The following is an 18,254-nucleotide window of genomic DNA, read 5'->3' on the forward strand; positions in this document are numbered from 1 at the left end:
CTGGGGACTGCTCACGGGCCAGTTAATATCACAAAAACCACACAGGTTCCGCCTTTGCTTCGGGCGCTACCTACTCAAACCGAGACCGCACGGCAGCGCGGGCACAGCCGCTGCTGTGGGCACGGCCCTGCTCCGGGCTGGGGCCGCGGGCGGCCCCGGCCTCTGCCCCGGCCCCGTCACTGCCCTGGACTCGGGCTGCGGGCGGCCCCGGCCTCTGCCCCGGTCCCGTCACTGCTCTGGACTCGGCTGCGGGCAGCCCCGGCCTCTGCCCCGGCCCCGTCACTGCGCGGCGCCGCCGGCTCGGAGCGGAAGCGGAAGCGGCGCGGGCGGCGGGAGCCGGGCGGGCGCGCGGCCGCTCGCAGGTGCGGTACCGCGGGCACCGGCGGGGCCCTGAGGGAGAGGCGGCGGTGGCGGTGGCGGGGCGGGCCCGCGGCGGGCGGCGGCAGCGGCGGCCTGGGGGGCAGCGGGCGGTCGGGGCGGGTCCTGCGGAGGGACCGACACCGGCGGGGTCCCTCGAGCGGCCTCCGCGCCCCGCGGGGGTCGGTCGGTCGGTCGGTCGGTCAGCGGGACCGGGGAGCGGCGGAGGCTGCGCTCGGGTTTAATGCCCTGCACCATTAACACCCTGACGGGCCGAGTTTAATGCGTGTTTTGAGCCCTGGCTGCTCAGCGCTTCAGTGGCTGATTTCTAGTCGCGGTTAAATCGCCGTGGTTTGGTGTCAGTGGGAGCCCTTTACAGGACGTGCTCCCCCGGTGCGATCGGTGCCCGCTGATATCGGGGATCTCTGCCGTGCACCGGCTCGGTCCCGGTGCCCCAGAGCCGTGCCTGCTGCAGGGCTTGCCCCTCGCTCCCGCTTCCCTTTGCCCTTCACCCGCCTGGCACCAGACTGACCCCACTGATGTCAATGTGGGCTGCGTTATTCCTTCCCCCAAGGCTGGATGTGCAAGCTGCCCGGAGTGTTTTAAAGGGAGTAATTGGAAGAAAAATAAGGAGGAAAAATATTTACACTGCTTTGCGGTGTTGTAATTCAGATTGGGTTTTGCTTTGTTACCTGGCACAGAGCTGGATCTCCTTGTGTCACTTTTGTTCATTCCTGTGCCTCTTTCCTCTTCTTCCGTGGTGTATTTTTTCCTTGAGATATCGGCCATTCCTTTGTTTTATGGCTGTTATTATGGAGGGCTTGTAGATATTTCTAATCTGCAGATTTTCAGTTGGCTAAACTGTGTCAGGTGACAAATGTGTCATTTGGTTTTTTGCCTGTTTCATGCAGAAAAAGGCTTATAATTCAGTTTTTCCCAGAGCAGGAAGGCTGGCACAAGAGAGCAGCATAGGAGCTTTAGCCATGAGAGTGCTGTTGGGTATATTCATTTACCTATTCCAAACTCCAGTGTGTGATTTTCAGAGAATAAGAAGGACCCATCTCTGGGAGGAGCTGTGAACTGTGGTTTTTGCTTGCACTTGGCCAGTGTTTCACTCCACAAATATTGGCTGAGCTTCCCCCTCTGCACACAGGGAGTGATGGCTGTGCCCATTCTGTGATGCCATCTGTCTGCTTCCCAGGTGTGGCATAAAGCAAATGTCGTGTGCTCTTTGGAGATCACAGCAGGAATTTCTGGTTTTATTCCCAGAGAAAGAACAATGCCTGAGTTGTTGTTGGGAAGCATTTGTCTGGAGGGGTGTAAACTTTTAAAGAGAGGAGGATTTGGTTCATTTATTTATGTATATATACAGGTAGCTTAGAGCTACAGATTTATAACCATATTCTTTACATTGAGATGGTAATAAAAAAAGAGACAGAAGTTAGATCCTGGCAGCTTGTTGGGTGTGATATATGTAGAATTGCAGCAGGATGTTTTTTCAGGTGCAGGGGGGACATGGAAAATGAGTTATCCAGGGAAACAAAGATAAAGAAATGAAAGAGTACTTGAGTGCATATTGGGGGTGTAGTAAATATAAATATACTATAGTCAGAGAGGGGCAAAAAAAGCTTAAACTTTTGGAGACTGTAATGGAAAGCCAACAGAAGAATTCAGGTCTTCCATAGGCTTAAGAGTTGTGGGCAAGGAAATTCCCCTTGGCTTTATTTTGGGGTATAGGCCAGAGAATACAAAGTCTTGAAAATACACAAAGTGAAGGACAATAAAGAAATGGGATAATATGTTTTTTTTGGTCACTTGCAGTAGGTTGTATCATTTGAGTCTGTTTGTGTGATTTCACTCATTTTTCAGCTTTTAAATTTGGTGGTGCTTAGTGCAGCCAGGAAATACTTGTTTCTTCATTCCCCAAAAACCTAAAGGGCTGACTGGGGTTCCTCACCCTTGCCTGGATTAGTCCGCAGCTGCTGGATCTGTGCTGACACAAAGTGTGATTTTACTTCCCATAATATGAACAGTGGGTTGTTTTCTCCCCCAGTCTGAAATGTGTGCAGTTTGTAATACCTCTTAAAACAAGAAGTATGTGGTGTTGGTGTCCTGGAACAGAAGCAAGCTTATTTGAAAGCATAAACACAGAGGAAACTGGAATTGATTTAGGTTTAGTTGCATCTCAGGAGTGAATTTGTAAATTCCTTGCCTCTCTTCAAGTTTGTGAGTTTGTAAGCCCTCACAAGATCAGGTGAGAGGATGATCATCTCATTAATATATTGCATTAAATGCAGTTTTAAAAGTCTTAACATACCTCTCAATATATTTGAGATCCTGTATTTATAAGAAGAGGCAATGCAAAACTTATTATTTTCCTTCATCATTTTCAGTGTCCTATAAAATGGGAATACTTATTGCAGTTCTTGGAGTCTGCTTCAGCTCTTCACTTGTACAAGCAGATTCTAAGGCTGTGACAACATCTCTGACTACAAAGTGGTCTTCAACTCCTTTGCTCCTTGAAACAAGGTAGGTGCTTTGTGACTTTTTTTCATTGTCAAATCAGAATATGCTTAGAGGATAAAGTAAAGTTCTCTTTGTTATGTGGCACTTTGGTTTCTGGTCACTACCAACAGTAATAACATGGGAATGTGATCCCTGCTGTGCATGGGGAGATGGGAGGAGGATTTTAGGGGAGACAGTAATTTTTCTGTGTGGTAAATTCTTTCATTTTGCATTAGAACAAATATGAATAACCATAAACAATTACATAGTTGGTATTTTTTGCCTTATGAAGTTTTACTCAAAGCATTAGATAGAGAGTTCAGCAAGGTCTTGTAAGATTCTGCAGCTGAATGTCTTTTACTTCAGTGTTGTAGCTTTTGATACACATCTGCTGCTTGTGTCTATTTAGCTTGGTAAAACTTGAGTTTTACTTTGTTCATTGAGTTTTGCATTGATTAAAGTCAATTCCTTTGTTAAAGATCGTGCAAGTTACCCTGGGAACATTTCTTCTATGGTGTTAAAGACTTTATTTTTAAGATGTTGTGTAAAAAGAAAGCAAAATGCTGTCTCTTTTGAAATCCCTCATTGTTTAATTTTGTCATGTTTTAGTTTAGAGATGTCAGTAGGACTTTTAGAATTTCAAGTTAATGTGTGCTTAATTTTGTATCACTTAAGGGTATTGCCAAATGTGGAATTTTGTCTGTTTTACTGCAGATTGTTTCACATGAAAATAGTTGAGCATTGCTGGGTTTCATTCACATGAGCATGGCTCTCATTCAGAGGACAGGTGTCTCCTAGGTGAAGTTACTTTTCTGTAACCTTCTCTGGAGAAGCTGAAGCCTGAAAGTTCCTTGAGTAGTAAAATGCAAAGCACAGGTTTTAATGCCAGGATTTAGATACCCTGAGACACTGCTGGGGAAAAACTCAACCTAAGAGAGTGTAGAGCAGTAAGCAAATAATCAAAATAACATGCCAAAGTCTTGATCCATTGTAGCCAGAGGCTTTGGGTAGGGCAGGATGGTTCACCTGGGATGAACTGCAGCATGATGCAGCACTGCAGTGTAAAAGAAATCCCTCCTGCTGGTCACTGCACTTAGCCCAGCCCTGCAGTTTGTACCCAGGTGTTCCAGCAGCACTTACCCTTGGATTGGGGCACACAGTTACTGTGGCACTGAGCAGGCTCCAAACCTGCTGTTGTAGCATCCTTGAGCATAGCAAGTATGTTACAAGCGTGGATGTGATACAGTGTTTGTGCTTAGCAATGTTCAGAGGATGAATTTCATTATCTAGCCTTGTATACCTGCCCATTACGTGCTTCAGATATGGGAATTATAACATGGTTTGAAGCTGTGACTTCTCCTTTTACTTCTTCAAGAACAAGCCAACAGAAAACCTCCATCAAAGCCTACCAAAGCTCATAATTACAATTTGCCTCATGTACAATGTGTGTTTCTCATAAAAGAGAGATTCCAAAGAAATGCATTAGGGAGGAGAGCTGCCAGGATGGACCCTGCTGCCTGTTAGTGACATTGAAAGGATCACAAGCTGCTTGCATGTGCTCTGTGTCTGTCCTGGTCTGCAGTGATTATTTGTTTGGGTTTGTTTTTAGCTGTCCTGCAGTACTTTTCCTAGTAACACAGTTTGCTGATATAGGTGGTAGGTGCTAACTTTCTGTAAAGCATCACAAGGTGTCAGATTTGTAACTTGAAGAAAATTTGTAGATCTAACTCACTCTTCTCATCCTACTTAGTGAATTTTTATCAGAAGAAGGTCAAGAAAAATTCTGGAACTTTGTTGAAGCCAGTGAGAATATTAAGAGAGCTGAGCATGATGGTAAGATTTTATAGTTTTTTTCTCAATGCTGACTGATAGTTGAAAAATATACCACAGTGTTCTGTCTTCCATCATGTTAATCCTCATTTGACTTCTGTAAAATACTTATTTCAGTAATATTTTTTGCTGTAATGTACTCAAGGCTTTTGGATATCCATTTGACGAAAGCTGTAGTGGATGAGTCTGAAACATTTTGCTTGCCAGATTCTTTTTCAACACGAAGCATGAAATATTTTAAAAGCCTTTTCTCTGTGTTCCTATTTGTCAGCCAAAATTAATTGGGAGCTCTAAACTGTTTCCCTCCTCCCCTGCCCATGTTTGCATCCTCAAAAATGAATTCAGGTGAACTCTCCTGGATCTCTGTTCAAGTTCACTCTCATCCTGTAGAATTGGCTGTAATGAAATTAGAGAAGGAATGGTCATGTGCAAACTCAGAATTCATGTAATGGGCTTTTGTTGGTATAAATCACACTGGGATGAGAAGCCCCTCTTCAATGAGACTATGAGATAGAAAGATAACTGCTTGTACTTTGATTTTGCAGGTAGTGATTATTCTTCTTACCAGGAAATGCTGAAAGTGGCCTGCCAGACTCTGTCACCTTTGCAGCAGAATTTGTTGAAATTTTCCTTGTCTTTACGCTCCTACTCTGCAGCAGTTCAAGCTTTCCAACAGGTTGGTACAGGAAATGCTCAGGTGAGGTGCAGAGCATTGTACCAAGGCTCAGGAAGGAGACATTTGAGATATAAAAAACCTAAACTGATTCACTGCTCTGTACACTTGAGCTACAGAGTGATGTGTATACAAATTTCATGAGGTGCTGAATTTTTGTCTAGAATAGACTAAAGAACTGGCATTTTGACATGCCTGCATACCTTTTGCCTGCTACACTAAGAATTGGTGCAAAGATTTTTGTGAGGACCATCTCTGTGGCTCCATTGGTACTTGGGATGCTGCTGCTGTTCCTGTTGCTCGGCTGAACTGACTTGTAGATAGTAATCCATATATATGTATATATATATATATATATATATATAGAGTGATTAGAACTCATAAATTAGAGTTCATTGTGTTCTCTGTTCTTTTTTAATTCTTTGGAAATTGTCTCACATTAGAATGTGCTTTATTTAAGTAATACTGTGAAACATCTTCCTTGTTCACGTGGATTCATTTTGTTGTTTGATATTTAACAAATACAGATTTTTGTGATGTCTAAGACAAAAAAACCCCTTCAACCAAAACCCCTAAAATTGCAAGCCTTGCTTTCTGTACCTGCAACTAACCTTACAGTTAATTGTAACAGACTGAAAAATAAGTAAAGGCTTAAATCTCCATCTTGCAATTATGTCATAAACAAGGAAGAAGTATTAGTTTGGAGTATAGGAAATAATACTGTTTGCTGCACAGCTACACTGTTAAAATTTTTGATTGTTCTAAGGGCAAACATTTAACCTACATTATTATAAATGTTTTATACAGATAGCAGCAGATGAATCTCCACCAGAGGGCTGTACCCTGTTTTTTGTTGTGCATGGGGAGAAAACTTGTGAATTTGACTCTCTTGGAAACCTTTTACAGGCAGCTTCAGACAGGTATTTGTTTAATTTCCTATTACTGGATTAGCCCTTCAAATTTAACCTAACTTTAGACTTACTGCTGTGAAGAGGTTGTAATAAACTTTTTATTTCTGTGTTCTTCAGTGTTGATTTCTCCTATCCATTGTTGGCACTGGAGTGGCAATGTCTTATTTGGTGTTAATTCAAATTGCAATGATGGTTTTCTTATCCCTTGCTCTTTGATAATTCTGCTAGGAAGACGAATGTGCACAGGAAAATTTGGAAACAAATTCTGGAAGTAGCTGGGAACTGTTGAAGGACAGTAGGAATTCTCAGAAGTGTGTAAAACCTTCAGTGTGCAGGGAAAATAGGAGCTGGGCTGCATATTCAAATGAGATTAATGTAACAAATTGTTTTGTGAATGGCTGAAAGCATGCACAGTATACTTTTCTCAGCATTGACAAAGAAAACCATTACCACACTATATATTTAAAATTCAGATTTCTCTACAAGAACAAAACTTGATTGTAACTGCTAATAACAAAAGGAAGGTATAAAATATAATACTTTTTATTAAAAAACCCCAAACAAGTAATAAACCAAAACCAACACAAATCCTTACATTTCATAATATGAAAACATTTTTGTTTTCAATACAAGTTTTGTGATCTTGGTTATTTGGTTCTTTTGAGAATAAAGAATTTTTTGTCAATGTGCAGGCATATGGCATCTATAGCTCACATGCTGTTCTTCTGACTTACTGGGAATACTTTAAGTATTTATTGCACTTTGGACAAAATGTAAACAAAGGAGCTGAAAATAGACTTTTCATTCACTTTTTTGTTTGAATACTAAGCCAAGGACCAGGTTGAAATGAATTTGTGCCATTGGCACATCTGTTCTATCAGCCTTTTTAATTTTTCATGCAGAATTTATGAATCACTGTGGGGAGAGAAAGTTAATTGGAAATCTAAGGGAAGTTGTTCATTTTTAAAATTAGGATCATATTCGATTCAAAAGAGCTCTTAGTCACTTGTTTCTTTTCATATGTTCATTTTTCACAAAGCTTTTGTCAATGTGCACAAAGTGCTGCCAGCCTTGATATAATATGTAGGAATAGCTCAACATATGTATTCAGGAAAATGAATAAACAGGGAAAAAAGTTCATTTTGCATTGAGTGAGGAAATGCTGTGACTCACACTGTGACTCTTCACTGTTCCCTCTAAGGCCAAAGCCATTTTTGTTCAAGGGGGACCACAAGTACCCAGCAGCAAACCCTGAAAGCCCTGTGGTCATACTTTATGCAGAGATTGGCTCAGAGGGGTTCTACAGACAGCACAGGAGGCTTGTTGCAAAGGCTGAGGCTGGAGAAATCACTTATGTGCTCAGACACTACATTGCTGTGAGTATATTTGTGCATTGTAACAGAGGAATTTGAAATTGAGGAACTGGCCTGGGTTTTCAAAAAGAAAACTGACCCAGGTTTGTTCCCTTTACATTGACATTTGCCTACTCTCATTGTTAATTTACTTGGAATACTCTAAGTTTTATTTTTTATTGCATGTACCTGAGGAATACAGAATATTTTACATCTCCTGATTGTTTAAGTAAGATTGTTTGATTTCATAAATCCAGACCTAAATTCCAGATTAATTAGAGACTTTAGTGTAAAAAGAAGTGTTTCTCTACCCATATTAGAACATAGGAAGTAGTCAAATCTTACACAATCAGGCCACTTAGTCACTTGGTATAAAAAGTAAGGATTAACATTTAGGTACAATTTTCAAAAGAAAGACATTGTTTCTGTAGTAATTTTTTTACAGAACCACTTAACATTTCTAGTGCAGTTTGTCCTGGTTTCCATCTTCCTCCAGTAAATTGTGCATAGCCAGTGGATTAGTATTTAAAACAACATTTCAAAAGGTATGAAGAGCTGGAGTTCTTTGATTTGTTGCTTGAATATTACTAAGTATTGCCAAAACCTGCAGTGTAGCAGTCAGGCTTGAATTAAAAAAAAAAAAAATAAAGGCATCAGCTCCTTAATTTCTAATATTACTTGTACTATTAATAAAATAAAGTCATGCATTGCATACACTACTTCCCTTTTAGAACAGGAAGTAGTTGTTTGTCAGTATTGGGAGGAATACATTCAAAATTCAGTGTATTGCACTTTAGATCTTGGTACTGTTATGTGTTATATACTTCAAAATACTTTTAGAAAGTGGTCATGCTTCTCTCATTAAAGGCAGAACTAATTATGCACCACTCTTTTGTCATTATTTTATTCCTAGCCATTCTCTGTGGTAGCTCTTCAGTGAATGTTTCATTTTGAACTTAAGGCTGAAGTTCCTTTCCACCCTCTACCTGATTTGATGATAGGACTCTGTCTCCCTCTGCTTTGCTCACACACTGAATCCTGAAAACATTGTTTTGTGTTCCTCTTTACTCTGTGGATATTGATGTTTTTTTGGTTCACAGAGATAATTTTTGCTTGCTGAACTTCAAGAAGTGTGTTGAAAAGCAGTAGGAAATAAAATTATTAGAGTATGCTACTGCAGAGCCACTCACAGTGTTTGTTTCTCTCTACCCATAATGTCTGAAATCCCAGACTGAGATTTCTCAGCTTTGGGAAGTGGTAGTTTTTCTTTTTTGGATCAAACAAAGATGGCAATATCACACTGTTGGCTTTTCCTTACAGAATCCCAGCAAGGAGAAGGTCTACCTCTCTGGCTATGGTGTAGAACTGGCTATTAAAAGTACAGAATATAAGGCCAAGGATGATACCCAGGTGAAAGGTGAATTTTTATTTCAAGTATTTTAATGTGAACATTTTAATTTTGCCAAGGTAATTTTATACTCATTTTGCTATGAATGTCTGAATTGCAGATATTTTTCTTTCCTTAGCTCTGAAATCCCTTTTGAGAGCATGTTCCTTATGAAACAGATCTTTGCCATGGCACTTCCACATTTGTGCAATCCTGGAGTCATAGCCATGGACTAGATCTTAGTAAGGGCACTATTAATGCAACTCATTTTTTACCAGCTACTCTGCAGCTGTAAAGGAAATTTCTTGACTTTAATTTGCCTTAACCTATCCATCTTCAGAGCAGACTGTGTTCCCTGTTCCTCACTTTTGTTTTTTTGGTTTTTAAATTTTTTTTTTTTAATTGGGGGAAGACAAAATTCTCAGAATTCTGCATGTTTTCTTTGCTTTTACTGCTTTTATGGAGCAGTGATCTCTGTTCTACAAACTCCCATGCACCTGCCAAAACTATTTTAATGGTGTAATCTGTGTCTGTGCTTTTTCTTTACATACACATACAAACCCCAGATTCTCCTGCTTTTCTGTTTGTTAATGGCTTGGTGCTAGTGGTGTTCTCTGTGTGTTTATAGGCACAGATGTGAATGCTACAGTCATAGATGAAAATGACCCTATTGATGAAGTGCAAGGATTTCTGTTTGGAAAACTAAGGTAAAACACAGTTGGACTTTATCATATAAAAAAACTTTTGCAGAAATGCTGATCTTTTGCTTTATTATTATTTTTTACATGTCTGAGTTTTCTGTATATGATAGCAGCATATTTTTTAATGTGGTAGTTTCTTTAAATTAGCAGCAGACTTTCTTACAGGAAACCACAGGAGTTGTTTGACCCTTGTATCCTTTCAGGCAGCTGTATCCTGACTTGTCAGAAGAGCTGAAAGAGCTTAGAAAACACCTCGTGGAAAGTACCAACGAAATGGCACCTCTGAAAGTGTGGCAGCTCCAAGGTAATCTGGATAAAGGCTTTCAGTTATGGTCTAAAAAACTCAATGTAAATGTGTTTTCTGGTGTTCTACACTATTGAGGTTGTTAGTGGCTATGTACAGTTAACAGTTTGAATGTAAATTCCTGCATTGTCTCACTTGGAAAATACTTGGTTTTTAAAGTACCTTTTCCTGTTGAAATAGCTTTTGGCATTGTTTCACAGGACTTCTGACATGAGGATGGCTTTTTGTATTGTGAAGTACAGTAAGCTACTTGCTCTTAAACTGACTGCTTGTATGGTCTGCTGAATGCAGAAAGGAAAGGAATGCAAAGTTTCTTTCCATGATCACACTTCTGATGTGAAATCTTGAGATTTCTCAAGACCAGAGGAAAACTGTATTTCAAAATCAGTTACATGCTGCTCTGACCTCATTCCCTTAAAACATCTATAAAAGCCTATGAAAAAAGTTTTCATCCTCTCAAAAAGATTAATTCAAAGAGCTGAATGTATGCTGTAGCCATGGGGAATCTACCAGTATCAGTGGAAGGGCAGATCCTCCCAGCTCAGCCAAACAAAGAGGGTTGGTCTGGACTCACCTAAACAACCTGAGAGGGTTACTTGCTCCAAGGCAACACATACAAGTTGAATATAAAGAAAATGAATTTAAAAGTATCTGTAGGTGCAGATAAAAAGTGAATTTCATTAGGTAACATGCAAAAAAGTTGCAAGATGAACTTAAGATGTCTCTGCATTGCCTTGTTTTCAGTTTTGAATTATTGACCTCTTTTTTTTCATTTCTAAGATCTGAGTTTTCAAACTGCTGCTCGCATTTTGACTGCTCCCCCTGTGGATGCCCTGATGGTCATGAAAGATCTTAGTCAGAACTTTCCTACAAAGGCCAGGTAACTTTAATTTTGACTCCTAGCAAATTTTATTACTCTCCTTTTCCTGAGCAGGACCTGAGACAAGCAGCATTGGTTGGGTTAACTCTGACTTTCATTTAGCTGGAAGCAAACACTGGGGAATGTTTATGCTGAGAAGTTCTTCAGCCTACTGTTACAAAGAGGATTTCATGGTGTTTTTCTTGGATGGCAGCTGATGTGGACTGGTGGAAAATTTTCCAGAATTGCCCATGCTATTTTATTGTGAAATGCATCGAAACCTATTACATGAAGTCATCAAGAATTTATTGGCTGGGTTTTCTGTTTAATGACCTTAACATTTATCTGTTTACAGGGTCCCACTCTTCTTCTGGGGTCCACATTGCCAAACAACCCAGTCAGTCTCATGTCAGAGGCTGATGTGCAATTCCACTGGTTTTTGCACTTTGTCAGTGCCTGTCTTTAGCACATTCAAATCAGTTAAAAAACTCAATATGACCTGGCATGGCCAGCCAGTTTAGAGATATATTTCTCTTGAAAAATTCCATTGCCTGGATTGTGAAGATGATACTACAGAACCTTTTTGAGTAGGTGGGAGATATACCTGAGATGAATGTAAAAATAAACTGATTTCTGATCTTATTTCCCATTACATGATGTTAAGTTGTTATTTAGAGCTTCTGAAGGCAGGCATTGCATCTCACTGTGTTTCCAGGCTGATCTGTGGGCTGTACTCACCCACTCTGATGATGCAACCACTGCATCCAAAGTAAGGAAAGGAATGGGAACCCACCATGATCAGTGAAATCCCCTATTTTCTCTTGTCAGCCTCCATCTTTACATTTTTGGCAGCTGCACACTTTTATTATGGTTAATGTGAAATTAGACTGTGAGAGTTGGCATGTGGTTAACATTTTTGTACTGCTGGATTATACAGTGTAAGAAAAATGCTGCATCCTACTATTTATGGTGTCACCAAGTGCAACTGCTTCTTGCTGCACCCCTTTATACTAGAAGGTTAATTATCTTAATATGTAAGGTATAATAGGTAGATAAGTAAATATCTATCCAGTAGATAAACAGAAAGAGGATTCATAGCATGATGTTTTTATTTTTGCAGAGCCATAACAAAAACAGTTGTGTCTTCGGAACTCAGAGCAGAAATTGAAGAGAACCAAAAGGTAACGTGTCCAAAAAGTAACACAGTGCCTTTGCACTCTGGTTTACATGTTGCTCAAGATAATGACCCAGTGTTTTCACACAAAATTTCATAGTATGCATCTGGGAAGTGAAGAAGTGGTGGATTTTCAAACATGGATGAGGAGCATTATTAAACTTTTTTGCTCAAATAGGAAAATACTACTCTGGTTAGAAATTTATTGCTTGAAAAGCAGCTATATTAAGCATCTTCCTACAGTTTTAACAATGCAGAAGAAAATTAGTTCTCCTTATCCAGTTTGAGATGATATTTAGATATCTGTCTACATCAGTGATCACTAGGAAATCACAGAATAAATTCAGAACCTGCCATGGCTTTAGACTGATTCATTCTGTGTGGAGGAAATGGTTTCAATGTTGTTGCTTAGTGAAGGGATAAAATTAACCAGCTAAATCTAGATGTGCTTTGAAACAGAATCATAAAACTCCCCAGGTCATGAGGGGCCTCTGGAGGTCACTGAGTAGGCTCTGTATTTGCAGAAGTGTTTCAGACAGCTCAGCTGTGTCCTTGGCATTAGCAAAGCACTGAAAAAACCAACAGCTACCTGGGAATTTTGTACAGGCTTTTGTACAGGAATTTGTGCAACTAAAATATGCCAGGTAGTGTGGTCTGGATAGAGAACAAAACAAAAGTTTAGGATAGTAGTGAAAAAAGTCAAACAGCAGCATTTGCTGTTTGAGCTACAGTGCCCTGTTCACACATTTCAGTCTCATTTGGTTTTATCAGAAAAAAAGACATTGTATGTTCAGTACACACATATTGTTTAGAAATCTGTTTGGGGAGTCTAGTAGTAAATGCAGAGCTACTTATTCCCTGAGGTTCCTATTCTGAGAAAGAAATGCTTTGTTGTTCAATAGTGATAAAATCAGAGGAGAAGGGATGGGGTTTGACACTCTTGTCCCATGTGGTTCTGGAAGGAACAAAGTATAGAATGTAAGTCCATGCTAAAACTACCTGGTTAGCTTTTTCTGCTGTGTGTTAGATCAGACTCTGGTCCACAAATACACCCATGATTTTGTGGATTCATTTTTATTCAGAGGATCCCTGGGCTGCTGCATCCAGACCAGACTTCTATCTCACTGTGCCCTTCAGAGCTGTTCTTTGCACGACTCCCTTCGTGTGGGTATTATTTGATAGTTAAGTTCACTGCTACTATTACATTAGAGTTTACTATGTAACTATCAACAGAAAGATACAATTTAACACTCTGCTTTTCTTTGAGAGCCTTACAAATTTAATAAAAAACGTAAATCTTTTCTGTTCAGAAGCTACTTTCCTGTTATTGGTACTTCATGTGGTACTTATTATTCATGTACTTGGTACTTCATCTTGGTACTTATTATTCCTCTGCTTTGCTCACAGTGTTCATGATGGTAGTGTTGTAAAATATCCAAATACAATGTTTCTCCTTCAGTGTTCATCATGCCTCTAAATAGAAATTTGTGCCTGGTACTGCAAGACAAGACTTATTGGAAAAAAAACAACATTAAAATCTTTAATGATATTTTCTCTGCTTCTTTTCAGTATTTCAAGGGAACGTTAGGATTGCAACCAGGAGATTCTGCCCTGTTCATCAATGGACTGCTTATTGACTTAGACACTCAGGATATATTTAGGTAGGAATGTTTTATTTTTCACAATAATTGCATCCTGCTTAGAAACTTGCATCTTGCTTGTGCATGAATGATAAAGTTATTTAGACAGTTTTGAACCTTCTTCATAGTCTAGACTAGGTTTAATTGTTAAGTACTGTAAAAAGAAAATAATGGTTCCCTGTCTTATTCAAAGTGCATTTCCAACAAAAATTCTAATGTGAAAAGTGGAATACTCTTGAAGATTGGAATGAGGAGTGACCTTTGTGCTGTTCTTTTGACCTGTGCTGTGACTAGCAAGATTTTGTTTTCTCAGCCTGTCAGCATACAGATTTATTCTGAAGACAGCAGAGTGATTCTCAAAGGATAAACCACTGTAAATTGTTCATCTGGAAACCACCCTATACCTTTGTCAAGATGTGTTTGAATAATCCATATGTATATATATATGTATATAATGGATTAATTATCCTGATTTAACATTGCTTTTCCTAGTTATACAATATTATTTGAATAGATTTAAGTCATCTCAAGTTTCTTAGGATGGTAAGAAGTAGGTGATAAATAAGAAGTAATGTCTGGACAGACAGACTTGTTTATACCTTTCATCTGTTAGGTTAAGGTAAGTTATTTGCTGTGGGGTTAAAATTCAGCCCCATTTTGCTTTTCCTTGCAGCTTGATTGATGTGCTCCGCAATGAAGCCCGAGTTATGGAAGGCCTGCACAGCTTGGGAATTGAGGGAGTTTCCTTACACAATGTCCTGAAGTTGAACATCCAGCCATCAGATTCTGACTATGCTGTGGACATCAGAAGCCCTGCCATTTCAGTGAGTTTGGGTTTTGATAGAAATACTTGATTTGCTGTTGGGCAGTGCATTCTTAAACTGTCAGGGGAGCTTTTGTCGTTGTCTCACAATCAGCTCTGAAACTGCAGTGAAGTAAAAAGGATAATAAGGTTATAATTAGCACTTTTTAAAAGCTTTATTTCTTCAATATAGTGTCTGATTTGAAAATATTTTAGTCTCAGACCAGAGCAGGAGGACTGTAAATTATTTAAATGCCTTTACTTTTCCTTAGTGGATCAACAATCTGGAAGTTGATAGTCGATACAATTCCTGGCCTTCCAGCGTGCAGGAACTGCTGCGTCCCACATTTCCTGGTGTCATCAGGCAAATCAGAAAAAACTTCCATAATTTTGTAAGTAATCATCTGACTGGATGAAATGTGCATTTGTTTTGTCAAGAGCAGGAACATCAGCTTTTGCAACTTACCTCATGTATACACTGGATTCCCTGTCACTTAAATAGCTTGAGAGAGAGGGTGCTTTTCTAAAAGGTTTTGTTCTCCTAGTATTAGTAAGTTATGGCTGAGATTCAGAGATTTCTGAGCATGATTCTGTGGCATCTATTGATGCCAGGTGTTGTTTTGTCAATGGACAAAATTATCATCTGATAAATAACAATTTGGTGTATTTCAACTTAGTGATAATACCTGAAGTTGGTTAATGAAATCTTAAATATTGTCTTCTTGGCAGAGTTAAGACCAACTTCAGTTGTTGCAGTTAGAAAGCATTCATGCACCAAGACTTGAACAAATGATCACAGCCCTCAGCTTAGTCCTGCTGTCCTTTTAGTCTGTAGGTAAATTACTTAGATCTGATGAAGAGTTTGCAAATTGTGCACTGTAACTCTTGTCATGTGGCAAAGTGGCCCTATGCAAAACAGGAACTCTGATTAGGGGAAAACAGGGACTTGAACCATCTGAAGCTGTGGGAGCTTGGATGTGTTACCTTTTTCTCTGGAGTTCAATACTTTTAGCCTAAAAATTTTAAAATTCTAAGGCAACAGCTGCATGAATGAGGGCTTTACATGCAGTCTGAATGGCCCAGTTCTGTGTGGGCTGAGACAGCAGAGAACATCTTGGCTCTCCAGGGCATAAAAACTTTTCACTTGCTGTTTGCATACAGGTGCTGATAGTAGATCCTACCCATGAGACCACAGCAGAATTACTGAATGTGGCAGAAATGTTCTTCAGTAACCACATCCCACTGAGGTAATCATAGAATAAGTGATTATTCTATGATTTTAATGTTTGGGGTTTTAATGTTTGGGGTTTTTTAAATTAGTTTTTATGCATGTGACTTTTGCCATTGTAAAATTCTCATTGCTAGGGCACTGCAGAAATGTTGCATTCCTTGTGTTCAAGGTATGTGTATATTTCTTGAGTATAACTTCCTCTACTAGCAAAACAGAGTTCTGGTTTTTAACAGTCCAAAAGAAATCTAAAGTTTTGGATAGGAGAGAGGTGAAAAGCAAGATTCTGATGGACTCATTCCATGTCCTAAGTTTGATTCCTGGCTGCTCTCAACATCTTCCCAGGCTATTCTAGAAAAAACCTGTGTTTAAGATGATGATCACAGCCAGCAGTTGTGTGAAAAGTGTATTCTTTATAGAAATGATGACCTGGGGATTTGTGTGATTGCAGGATAGGATTAGTCTTTGTGGTTAATGACTCAGAGGATGTTGATGGACTGCAGGATCCTGGTGTTGCCCTCCTGAGGACATACAATTATGTGGCACAAGAAATGGACAATAATTATGCTTTTCAGACTGTCATGTCTGTAAGTATTAATTAAAAAGGGAAATTAATATTTTAATATTTTCAATGTATATAAGATTATGTTAATGGGGCTAATGTGTAGCCAATGGAAGGAATTGTTCTTTGGCTGGGGTAGTATGCAGAGTATTTCCAGATACTGGTACCACAGAACACATGTGTCCTTGTAATGTGTTTCTGACCTAACTTTAACAAGTGAGACTGGGTTTCATTGTGACACAGATTTCATGGTGACACTTAACACTTTTGCATGTTTTTCTGATCCTGTTCCTTTGCTCATTCAGTCTCTGAGTTCTGAACTGCCCCATCCCTTCAATGTTATAATTGAGTTTAAACCATTCCAGCTGTGTACCTTTGTCACATCAAAGGACAATACAGGTGCTGGTAAATGAATTTCACCTGTGGTTTGATACTTGTACAAATTGGCAAGCTGTGACATTAAATTGCTGGTTACTTTTTTTAAATTCTTTTTATTTTGGGTGTGTATTTGTAGCTCAAAGTAAAATCTTGTGCCTTCAAGAGGGAAAGAGTTATTACCTGCTTTCCCTGTGAGGTTGTACTGTTCATAAGCATATCCCAAGTTCTGAAGGGAAGGTAGCTCCTTGGATATTCTTTATTTGAGGCTTTTTTCCCCGGACAACTCTTTTCACTCCTCAAATACCTTTTCTAATTAAAGATGCAAGTTATTATTTAAAGAAGTATATATATTTCACTGGAATGACTACAAGGTATAACAAGATACTTATAATGGTTACAAGTGCTTGAGAGCTGTTGCAACTGATAAATATGAAAAAAAAGTTTTGCAGTCTGGCTGTTAATGCCTTATTATCACTACTGTAATACAGGTGACAGGTCAGTTTGCTTTGAGAAGGACAGAGGCTTTACAGTTGCAGCTGTAAACTTGTATTCCCCTTTCAGATCTATAACAAAGTGAAAACAGGAGACCAGCTGAAAGTGGAACATGTTGTTAGTGTTCTTGAGAAACAGTATCCTTATGTGGAAATCAGCAGCGTGCTGGGAATTGATTCTGCCTATGATCAAAACAGAAAGGTAAGAATTCATCAAATAGAGCTTTGTTTTCCACTTCTTTTGCTGCAACAGTTCTGAAAATATAATTACATACAATTTCTTGGTCCAGTTCTCTTACTAACCAGGGAACTATTTTGTTACCACCTTGGGGGATTTCTAGTTATACTTCACTGTTTATGTTCAGCACAAGCTTTATATATTATACATAGTACATATAATGGAATATATATTTTTTAAAAATCTGTATGTATAGAACCAAGATAGCTTTCTTGTGACTCATAATTCATGCTTTCATTATGGAATGCATACTTCAGTAGAGTTTATTAGTGTTTGCAAAAACATCAAAGTGATGGAATGGTTAATGAAAAAACCAAGAGGCTTAATATTGGGAGGTATCAGTGGGGGCTTCTGAATCAGTATTTGAGTACTGAGTGAGATAAAGCCATGATTATGAATTCAAAATGCTTTTTCTATAGCAAGACATCCAACAAATTTCTGCAAATAATTCTTGAAGTGATTTTTAGGTCTGATACTTTTCTGTATGGAGAAAATTAGGAGGGTAAATCACTATTGAACCAGTTATATGTAAGATGAAGCAGATTTTATTTGAGGTTTTATAGGCGAATATTTCTTATTATTTGTTGTTCTAAAAGAAATGAAAATACTGTCACCAGTATCTCTTAACACACATGATGCTGCCTACATCTGCAAAGGTAAGGAATCCCATCAGGGTTACAGAAAATAGGCTCCTAGGCTTATGAGTCTTCCAGTGCAGGATAGTGAAGAGAAAAACATTTTAGGGAAATTAAAATCCATAAAAGTAAGATAGGCATTTTGTATGAGAGGAGGGGCCTCAACCAGAACCTCTAACCAGCAGAACCTAGTTAATTTTAACTTTTAACAGGATATCTGTCAATGC

The 18,254-nt window shown here is 39.2% G+C and overlaps 1 protein-coding gene across 4 annotated transcripts in view; it reads left to right on the top strand.

The window, feature by feature from the left end:
- The first annotated feature begins 301 nt into the window (after nt 1-301).
- Nucleotides 302-18,254, top strand: part of UGGT1 (UDP-glucose glycoprotein glucosyltransferase 1) — a 40,577-nt gene continuing 22,624 nt past the window's right edge. For 3 of the 4 annotated variants that reach the window (XM_059478979.1, XM_059478981.1, XM_059478983.1), the window contains exons 1-17: nt 2,510-2,611; nt 2,751-2,886; nt 4,613-4,695; nt 5,238-5,368; nt 6,173-6,285; nt 7,478-7,652; nt 8,949-9,045; nt 9,644-9,722; nt 9,920-10,020; nt 10,801-10,900; nt 12,000-12,060; nt 13,623-13,714; nt 14,367-14,517; nt 14,768-14,887; nt 15,657-15,742; nt 16,175-16,310; nt 17,225-17,356. In XM_059478979.1, the coding sequence (XP_059334962.1) occupies nt 2,762-2,886; nt 4,613-4,695; nt 5,238-5,368; nt 6,173-6,285; nt 7,478-7,652; nt 8,949-9,045; nt 9,644-9,722; nt 9,920-10,020; nt 10,801-10,900; nt 12,000-12,060; nt 13,623-13,714; nt 14,367-14,517; nt 14,768-14,887; nt 15,657-15,742; nt 16,175-16,310; nt 17,225-17,356 (1,782 nt within the window). In that variant the 5' untranslated portion in view covers nt 2,510-2,611; nt 2,751-2,761. Of the gene's footprint in view, nt 363-2,509; nt 2,612-2,750; nt 2,887-4,612; nt 4,696-5,237; nt 5,369-6,172; nt 6,286-7,477; nt 7,653-8,948; nt 9,046-9,643; nt 9,723-9,919; nt 10,021-10,800; nt 10,901-11,999; nt 12,061-13,622; nt 13,715-14,366; nt 14,518-14,767; nt 14,888-15,656; nt 15,743-16,174; nt 16,311-17,224; nt 17,357-18,254 lie in introns of those variants that run through there. The other variant, XM_059478980.1, reaches the window with a different exon arrangement.

The sequence above is a fragment of the Ammospiza nelsoni genome, chromosome 10 (assembly GCF_027579445.1).
Source record: "Ammospiza nelsoni isolate bAmmNel1 chromosome 10, bAmmNel1.pri, whole genome shotgun sequence".
Lineage (NCBI taxonomy): Eukaryota > Metazoa > Chordata > Aves > Passeriformes > Passerellidae > Ammospiza > Ammospiza nelsoni.